At 44.2% G+C, this 9,810-nt stretch overlaps 1 protein-coding gene across 1 annotated transcript in view; it reads right to left on the bottom strand.

Annotated features, from left to right (window-relative positions):
• Nucleotides 1–230: 230 nt before the first annotated feature.
• Nucleotides 231–9,810, bottom strand: part of GCC2 (GRIP and coiled-coil domain containing 2) — a 35,680-nt gene continuing 26,100 nt past the window's right edge. The window contains exons 18-23 of the mRNA XM_033147667.1: nucleotides 9,073–9,249; nucleotides 8,628–8,845; nucleotides 7,465–7,659; nucleotides 6,608–6,747; nucleotides 3,603–3,804; nucleotides 231–2,853 (exon numbers count right to left, since the gene is read on the bottom strand). Coding sequence (XP_033003558.1) covers nucleotides 2,783–2,853; nucleotides 3,603–3,804; nucleotides 6,608–6,747; nucleotides 7,465–7,659; nucleotides 8,628–8,845; nucleotides 9,073–9,249 — 1,003 coding nt within the window. The 3' untranslated portion in view covers nucleotides 231–2,782. The remainder of the gene's footprint in view (nucleotides 2,854–3,602; nucleotides 3,805–6,607; nucleotides 6,748–7,464; nucleotides 7,660–8,627; nucleotides 8,846–9,072; nucleotides 9,250–9,810) is intronic.

Genomic DNA, 9,810 nt, shown 5'->3' with positions numbered 1-9,810 from the left:
TCTCTCAGCCCCACTCACCTCACAGAGTGTTTGTTGTGGGGGAGGAAGGGAAGGGAGAATAATGTGAGTCGCTTTGAGACTCCTTCGGGTAGTGAAAAGCGGGATATCAAATCCAAACTCTTCTTCTTCTTCTTCTGAACTGGACTTGGAACACATTCTGTTCAAAAACCAAGGTACAACTGTATAAGGGTTATAAAAACACAATCACTACACACATTTACACTGAAAAGTCATGTTTTGTACTTATTTTAATCAGCATTCGCCCTCCACAATCTTTCTTTGTAATAAAAGGTTACATTGAGAGCAGGAAAACAGTATGTTACATTCATGAGTATAGCATTTTAATTAATATACAATTGAAAATTTCAAAAATAATGAACTATATGCATAATTTATTCACAGTCTGAAACAATAAAAACAGAATTTCAAATGACTTCAAAAAAGAGGAAAAGTTTGTTTTGTCACAGTTGCTAATAACATTGAAAATTGTATCCCTACCTGCAATTAGTAGCGAGCAATCAGTCAAGCTAATGTGAAAATGGCGGAGAAAACGCAGAGACAATTTCCTGCTCAGTTTAAATATCTGAACGTACATGGCAGAACATAAACCAAGACATCCAACTCTTAACTATCGTTGCAGGAGCTCACATTAGGGGGGAAATGATATACCACTTACACTGCTGCAGTGAAATAAATTAACGTCCACAGATTTAAAACTTAAAAAAATAAGGTAAGCCTGTGCTCTGAAAACAGACTGTTACTAAAGCTGTGCAAAGGCATTTCTAATTAGCTATAGTGAATGAAAATTATGTGTAATTATTGGTGAGAAGCGGTTCAAGTGTTTCATATACCTAACAACGGAGCTGGCCGTCCAACTGCTTTCTAAATTAAAGATGGTAGTCAGTGTAGGTGGTAAAATATCTCAAGCTAAGCAGAGTAGCTGTGTTCTCATATTACCCTTTAAGAATAGGTGCATTCATCTGTTTTACTCCTATGTCTGAAAATGCATGTTACTATATTTGCAGAACATAACAACAACATTTGGGCAACCATATCTTGGTTCAATAAACTGAAATATGGATGGGTCTTTTTTCAATGCACACAGCCCCTTCACATTTCCCCTTTGTGCAGGCTGGAATACAAAACAGGAAGTCTTCTTTTAACTTCAATTACACTTGAGAGAGAAGCAGCTAGCTACCTTAAGGAGTCAGCCGCTTCTATTCTTTGTAACGCCATAATGAGTTGACACATAATCAATGAGTATCGAATGCATCACACTCACATCAAAGCACATATATCAAAGCAGTTTAAAACGAACTTATGCAGCAACCTTCTCCAGACCTTCAACATTTAAGTCTCAACTCATCTCTCACTTATTAGTAGCAGAGAGAATAACTGGACTTGTAGCATATAGTGGACGGTTGAGCAGATGAATAATGAGCAGGGCTCACATACCAAGAAAAGAACCCCCAAAATTGGCATGGCTGTTCTGTAAGAAACCTTGTTTTCAGTGATAGCTGAAAGCATTTGAAGGCAAATAATAATAATAATAAAAGGCAAAAAAGAAGAAGGGTAGAAACACTGCAGGAGAACAAGTTACCCGAATTCTCACAATTACCGGGACTAGTTTTAGAAAGTAATTGTTCTGCTTCCAGAATTGTGTACAAGGCAACGTGAAATATGGACCCCTTATTAAATGGTAAAAATGCATCTTTCCTCGGAAGAGCAGCCTAGCTGGAAATTGCACAGACCTGATCCTTTCCAGAGAACCCTTATCTTTGATGACCACTGACAATTATATTTAGAATTCACAACCTTCAGCAAACTCAATCCTATTTTAGGATCTTCCCTCAGTAAATTTGTGAGCAGCATAATCAGTGACGTCAGTGGCTACTTAAGAATCGGTACAATGCATTTCCCAATCTTTTAATTTAATGAAGTTTTTTTCATTTCGTTTTTGAAATGTCACTTTTTAAAGCATCTTGTTCTTGATGCTCATTAGCTAATGATTTTAATGCACAATTCAAGAGGGTATATGACACACAGCAAAATCCCGAACACTAGATATTACCTTATTAAGCTGGAGAAATCACTAAATGAGTTTGGCAAGATTCCTAGAATTGAATAAATTGAATGCAGGGCAAACAGCCAGATTTTTTTTTTAAATTTTTATTTCTTTATGCCCCTCTTTCCTTCTGAGACATAAGCAATTTATAAGCTATGTCTTAAAGTACTTTGACGAGAAAAAGCATCCCTCTGATGCTGCTGGTCATTAAAGAGGTGGTGATTTGAACAACAAAATTGGAAAACACGTGGTCAGACCTGTCAACTTGAGTCTCACTGATACTCACCAACTTGTATAGTGCATTTTTTTCTGGATAAATAAAAAATGAAGATGTCTGCTGAAGTCAGACATCCCAAACCAGAGTTCCAGTGTACATAAGATATTTCTCCAAGTGATGGGAGAGGGCAGCTCCGCACACACACAAAAATGTGGAGCAGCTCTTTCAGACTGGAGAGCTTAACAGATGTACAAGGCCTCGCACACCTGTAGCCATAGGCTGTAAAGGAGACCAAAACCTGAAACCAGAATTTGTTGTCCGCACATCTTCTACAATCCTTAGTCAAAAATCAGTTACCTGCTTAAAATGGCCAAAAGAGAAAACAACGCAAGCTATCCTGGGGCTACACATATATATGCTTCATTCTTCACTGTTGAGATTCTTCCCAGTGCAACTGCAAACTCTGAACGTTTGAACAAACGAGAAGTCTTATCACAGTCTTATCGCAGTCCTGACCAGCTGTGCAAGTACGACGCCCAGCCTGAAGGTTGTGATGTGCTCTCTTCCTCACCTTACAAAAAGATAAACACACACAAATCCTTTAAATACGAGCCAATGACAGGTTTTCAATCACACAACTAAAAGCATGATTCAAATGGCCAGTGTATTAATTGTGCCTTAAAATGTGGATATTGAACCTGACTTGAGTCAGAAGCTACCCATCCAAAAAGTATAGTTAAGCAAGAATCGGCCATGGAACCACTTCCTTGCAGGATCTAGGAATGACAGAATCATAGACGTAGAATCACAGAATTGTAGAGTTGGAAGGGATCCCTGAGGGTCATCTAGCCCCACCCCCTCTAATGAAGGAATCTTCTGCCCAACATGGGGCTCAAGCCCATGACCCTGAGATTAAGAGTCTCATGTTCTACCGACTCAGCCATGTATAGTATAGCCATGTTAGTATTATTTTCAGATTGAAAGTCGTGTTCAGCACATTGCTGAACATGCAACCCCCCTCCAAAAAAAACCCCAACCCTGCTCTGGGAAGAAAAATGACTCATATATTTTATAGTTACATGTTATAGTTTACATTAAAATTGTCACTGGTAACTTGTTTCTTAGATGTTGGGAATTTAAACTGTAGAAAGCCACTCTCTGTCCTTGCAGTTCTGACTTTATGCATGCCCCTGCAGATGGGAAGAGAGCCAGATTTCTCTCAATTTCTATCTTGCTGCAAGCTCACCAGCAGCAGCAACTGTGCCACTTCCCTTTCTCTGATAACACCAGTAACAAAACAAAAACAAAAGCTTCATGTACCTTGAGCTATTGCAACTAGCCTTCCTTTTTCCTCTGGACTCAGCTGCAGCATGGTGTCTATGACTGGAAGAAGCCTCTCTCTTTCGCTGCCCGATTTTAGGAATATAAACTGGAGCAGAACATTCTTCAGATATTCCAGATTAGCAACGGATTTTTCTCGCTCTTGGTTCCTTTCCAATCGCCTTATTTCACTTTTAAGAAGCTGGAGATGAAAATCGAAGAAAGATCTCTTAAAATACCACATGTGGGTGTGAAGAAGTCCGACGGGGCACCGTCGTGACATGTTGGGACAAATGGCACGAGGAAAAGGTATGCGCACTTCTGCACCGATCCAAGTTCCCAGGCAGACTGAACGTGGCATGAAAGCATGCCGTGATACATTTAACAGAATAGAACTTGTGCCAGTTCAGACTGCTAAATCGCTTCAACACGACCACATAATACGCAGTTACACCAGTCAATGAAGGAAAGGATAAACTTTCCTTACCTTATGAACCACCCTGAACCAGGCGATCATCATCTGAGGCCCTTCTTTCGGTGCACCCTCCACAGGAGGTTTGGAGGGTGGTAACACAAGTGGAATGCTCTCCCCAAGGAGGTATGGCTGGCACCATGTTTTAGGCATTCATGTTTTAGGCTTCATGTTTTAGGCATGAAGCAAATATTTCTCTTCCGCACCCTGCACCTTTAGACTTTGAACTGAAGGATACCGTCGCTTCTTAGCTGGATGGGATTTGCAGACCTGCCTTTTTATTAACAGTGCTTTCTAGTATTTTATTTGAATTGTTCCGCTCTTAGGTTTTTAGCGTTGTTTTTAATTGGTTCAATGAAAATCGCTTTAATTTAACTACTTAAGAAAAGCAACTAACCAACACAATAAAAACAAACAGACTGGATCGTGCAAAGTGGTTGAGTGAACAACCCCTGCATGTTTGTCTATATAATACAACAACAAAACAACAACAATTTATTTATACCAACAACAACAACAAATTATTTATACCCCTCCCATGTGGCTGGGTTTCCCCAGCCACTCTGGGCAGCTCCCAACAGAATATTGAAAACACGATAAAACATCAAACATTAAAAACTTCCCTAAACAGGGCTGCCTTCAGGTGTCTTCTAAAAGTCAGAAAGTTCTTTATTTCCTTGACATCTGATGGGAGGGCATTCCACAGGGTGGGCGCCACCACCGAGAAGGCCCTCTGCCTGGTTCCCTGCAACCTCACTTCTTGCAGTGAGGGAACTGCCAGAAGGCCCTCGGTGCTGGACCTTAGTGTCCAGGCTGAATGATGGGGGTGGGCCAAGGCCATTTAGGGCTTTAAAGGTCAGCACCAACACTTTGAATTGTACTTGGAAATGAACTGGGAGCCAATGTAGGTCTTTCAGATGTTATATGGTCTCAGCGGCCACTCCCAGTCACCAGTCTAGATGTCTAGCAGTGGCAATCATGGGCACAGCCTATTTCAGATTAACTTTTCCCCATTTGGTGATGCACCCGCATGCAAGACCACAAGGAGGCTGTAGGAAAGCCTCCAAGAAAGTAGTTGCTATAGCTTCTCCTAGTGGTGACATCCCCTCCCAACAGTGTTTCAAGGGGTTGTGGGCAAGCAAGAACTCCCATAGGAAGTCAGGAAGCTATGAACAAAGGCTCCCCACATCCCGGCTTCAGGCAATTTAAAGGGGCTGGCAATCTCAAAGTAACTGTTGGTATACGGGACACAGTCAAGCTCTTTGTGAGGGTCCCTCTCCTCTTCGGTCTTTCACACTTCTCACCACTGAGTCAACAGCAGTCACTGGAGCTCTCAAGCTTCTGCTTGCAAGCAGATCTTGACTCAAGCTCGCCCCATTTCCAACTCCTTCTAACCACTTATGGAACTGTGGAGCAGGAAACTGACTGTGTAAAAATGCTTTCTTCCGGTGACAGTGATTGAGTCTCCTCCCCTCCTCCCAACTGCTTCACATTTCACTGTATTCTCACTGACAGGCAACTGCAGGCGCACTCCGTCGTCGGGCCGTGCGCTGCCGCTCCCAGGGTGACGGAGGGAGCGGCAGCGCGTGGGAATGGTGGAAGGGGCTGCCTCTTGTCACCCCCACGTGCCGCCGTTCGCTCTGTTGCCCCAGGAGCAGCAGCACCGCACACACCGTGCGCTGCTGCTCCCGGGGGGACGGAGCCAGCGGCAGCGCGTGGGGCTGACAAGCGCCGGCCCCTCCTGCCACTCCCCACGCTGCCGGTCACCCGGGAGCAGCAGCGCTGCACGGACGGGGTGCTCCCTCGGCCGTGCGCTGTTGCTCCTGGGGTGACGGAGGGAGCGGCCGGCAGCGCTTGGGAATGGCGGGAGGGGCTGCCGCTTGTCACCCCCATGCGCCTCCGCTCGCTCCGGTCGCAACAGCGCACGGCCGAGGGAGCACCCCATCCGTGCAGCGCTGCTGCTCCCGGGGTGACCGGCGTTGCCTGGGGAGTGGCGGGAGGGGCGCAGCTTGTCGCCCCCACCCGCCGCTTGTCGCCCCCACCCGCCGCTTGTGGCCCCTGTCGCCCAGGGGCGTACCGCCCCCACCGCACCCCCCTAGCGACGCCCCTGGGCAACTGGCATTCTTAGCTGTCAAAATTCTATTCGGCTAATTCCCAGTTCCTGATTGTCCTAGACCTTTGAGACTCTGGGGGAGGCCTCCCTCCTACTTCATATTCTGCCTTTTTAACACTCTATTAGCCCACGTTCATTTACATTTCCTGACATTGCCTGACTCCTTTTCCTAGAGAAGAACCAAAAACTGTTAATAGGAGATTCCATTCTGTGAGAGTTTGTTAGTCCTCACGATCACAAAGGTGTGTGTGGGGGGGGAGAGAGACAGTATTTCTGTGAGCTGATGGGGAGAAGCTGGCAAGTTGTGGGAACGAGAATAGCACTGAGTTCACATAACCGCAAAAGGATTTTTAGACTTTGCAAACGAAAACTGATGCACCATGCAGTTCACCAGAGCTTAGTAAGGGCATGCCTGCTAACCTTTATTTGTTCCATGAGGATTACATTGGTGGCTTCCGATTCACGCAGCAGTCCGTTTAAGTGATCCGCACTCTTCGACGTGGTGTTCAGCTTCTGCACCAACTCTTCTTTGGTGAGTTCTGCTTCCCAATGTGGAGCTTCTAAAATGGTTAACAATAAGTCACTTTCAAATGTGATTGATGCTTCTACTACCGTGTTTCTCCTAAAATAAGACACTGTCTTATATTTTTTTTCGCTCAACAAAACACAGTATGGCTTATTTTCAGGGGATGTCTTATTTTAACCGTGTCGCATCGGTACGCTGCATAGCCACACCTCTCCAGGCTGTTTTAATGGGAGGTACCACGTCACTATGGCTTATTTTCGGGGTATGGCTTATTTTTGGGGAACGGCTTATATTTTGCAAATGCATAGAAATCCTGCTATGGCTTATTTTATGGCTATGTCTTATTTTAGGAGAAACAGGGTATTTCTTACGGCTGCAAGGTGTGTATATGTTAAGGGGAATGCAGGTTGAGCAGGTTATGTGCATGGCAACCGGTGACTGTGCATGTTCGCCAGGTTTCATGAAGAACATGCGCGTACGTTTTTCGTAAATGTGCTGCCCTGGGATCCTGTCGTAATACACAGAATCTTCAACAGGTAGTGAAGAATGCGCATCTCTAGGGTGAATTTGACATTCCCTAGGCCGTATGCACATCATCATGGCTCATGATGAGGGCTAAAACATGAAGAAAGTATGACAGAACTCAACGCAACAATAAAGAAGTTGTACAACTCATACCAAGTTCTGTATTGTGCCAAAAACAGAAGTTTAAAATGTGAACTGCACCAATGCATGACCAAGCCTTCCTTACCAAATTTTGCATCAGGGGTATTAAGAAGCTGTTCCAACGATGGCATGTAAGTGCTGGCAGAAGATACAGACTCTGTGTCAGTGGTTTCCATTCCTTCGCCCTCCTCCCTGGTTATCGTGTGCACATCGAGAAGAGGAAGGTCAGTGCTCCTCCGCTCTCGCAAGTTCTTTGCTGGTAGGTTGGATGGAGCAGAACCTGGAAAAATAAGCCATTATAAAACAATTCCGAGACAAACAAAACAAAACATCTGGAAGGGAATTACCTAAACATTGTTAACAGCCTATATATATATATACACCTGTAAGTACCAAAAGACACACTGCTGTACAACACAGAAATGGCCCAAGATAATGTTGATTCATTCCTGAAGCAGAATATCTAATCCAGGGGTCAGCAAACGTTTTCAGCAGGGGGCCGGTCCACTGTCCTTCAGACCTTGTGGGGGGCCAGACTATATTTTTTTTTGGGGGGGGGAATGAACGAATTCCTAGGCCCCACAAATAACCCAGAGATGAGATGCATTTTAAATAAAAGCATACATTCTACTCATCTAAAAACACCAGGCAGGCCCCACAAATAACCCAGAGATACATTTTAAATAAAAGGACACATTCTACTCATGAAAAACATGCTGATTCCCGGACCGTCCGTGGGCCAGATTTAGAAGGCAATTGGGCTGGATTGGGCCCCCAGGCCTTAGTTTGCCTACCCATGATCTAATCCCTACCCACCTGGATATAAAAACAGTAACAGAGGTGGTTTTAGGGAAGCTCCGGCAAGCACTTGCTCAGTTACAGGAAGGAGGAGGGAGCCCTTGCACCTCCGCACAGCATGAGGCCTGGGGGAAGGGCAAATTTTGGACTAGCTCAGGGTGCCGTAATACCAAAGTCCGCCCCTGGTAGTAGTAAGAGTAAAACTGCTTGGCTCTGCAGAGGTGCCCCCCCCCAAAAAAAACCTCTGCTACCATCCTGCCTAACAGGAAACCTAGTCCTGCCACAGGACATTATGTAATAGGAGATTCGAATCAGTTACAGAACTGGCAATTCACCTTAAATGAAGCTGGGGAATAGAGTCCTAAGCGGAGTTTATTCGACAAGCACAGAAACAGTTGCTAGGTGAGCTCAGCTCAGCATTATTCCTTCAGTGAGTATCAGATAACTTACTTTTGGTGTTTGGCTCGCTTTTGAGTTGAAAAAGCTGGCTTTCTACTTTGGACAGCTGCTGCTGCAAGGTCTCCACAGTCTTCCTGTGCTCTTCTTGCAGGTGCCGGACTTGATCGCGGAAACTATTGCGAAGAGCTTCATTCTGGGCTGTCAGCTGGCTGACAATCTGTGCGTGCTCCGACTTCATCACCATGTTTTCTGACTGGATTGTGCAGAGCCTGGAAGTTATTTCCACCCAGACAAAGAATGTCCATGTTAAATAAGGAACTGTTAATGATGTATCAACTTAGGGGGGGGACAGCAAGAATTTATTGAAACATCTTCCCAGCATAGGAACAACCTAAGGCATGGAGGCTTTTAGCTCCAAAGATCCGCTTGGGCACAAAATTCAAAGATGAAACACCAGTCATCAGCACAATGTAATTTACAAGGTGTAGAAACGTACTTTTCTCGGAGCTCTGCTTCCTTTGCCACAGTCTCTTGCAGAATTTTATTGTGCCTTTCCAGCAGAGTGTCATGTTCAGTCTGCAGTGACTGGAGCTCGGTTATATTCATTTGTAAGTTATGCTGAGTGTCTTGCAATTTGATCTTCAGTTGGTCTATCATATTTTCCATGTGCTCTCTAAGAAAAGAAAAACACACTATTAAACACTGCAAGCGTGTACCTTTTCCTGAACCTTTAAGTGTACTTTCCCAAACCACAAAAAATTAGAATTCTTCTGTGTTTTGTTAGTCTTCTATGACTGCATCTACATGGTTCCAAATCCATAACAGAATTGAAGAATGCAAGGCTGACGGAAGTGATGAATGGATCTGAATTGCATCATACACATCCAAATCAAATCAAACTTTTGTACTTTGGAACAAGCGGAACTCCACAAACAAGAGCATGGAAGTTTGCCACATTGTATGGCTGTTGCATGCTAAATGGACTGGAGAAGTACAGGCAGGATCACAATGGCTGCATCAGAGGAGAGGGAAGCTAAATAGAGGTATATTTTAGTGTTACATCTGAATCAGACAAATATTAAGTGCACTATGAACCTTTTTTGTCTCTATTTCCACTTGGAACTAAGTAAGATTCTAGATCTACTTTGCAAAAACACTGCGGCAATCTGTGAACTGAGAAACTTTGAGCCCTAATATTAACAAACGCCCTGAGAATGGAATTTAGATTTAAACC

Source organism: Lacerta agilis, chromosome 4, assembly GCF_009819535.1.
Source record: "Lacerta agilis isolate rLacAgi1 chromosome 4, rLacAgi1.pri, whole genome shotgun sequence".
NCBI lineage: Eukaryota > Metazoa > Chordata > Lepidosauria > Squamata > Lacertidae > Lacerta > Lacerta agilis.
This window is presented reverse-complemented; position numbering and strand designations above follow the sequence as displayed.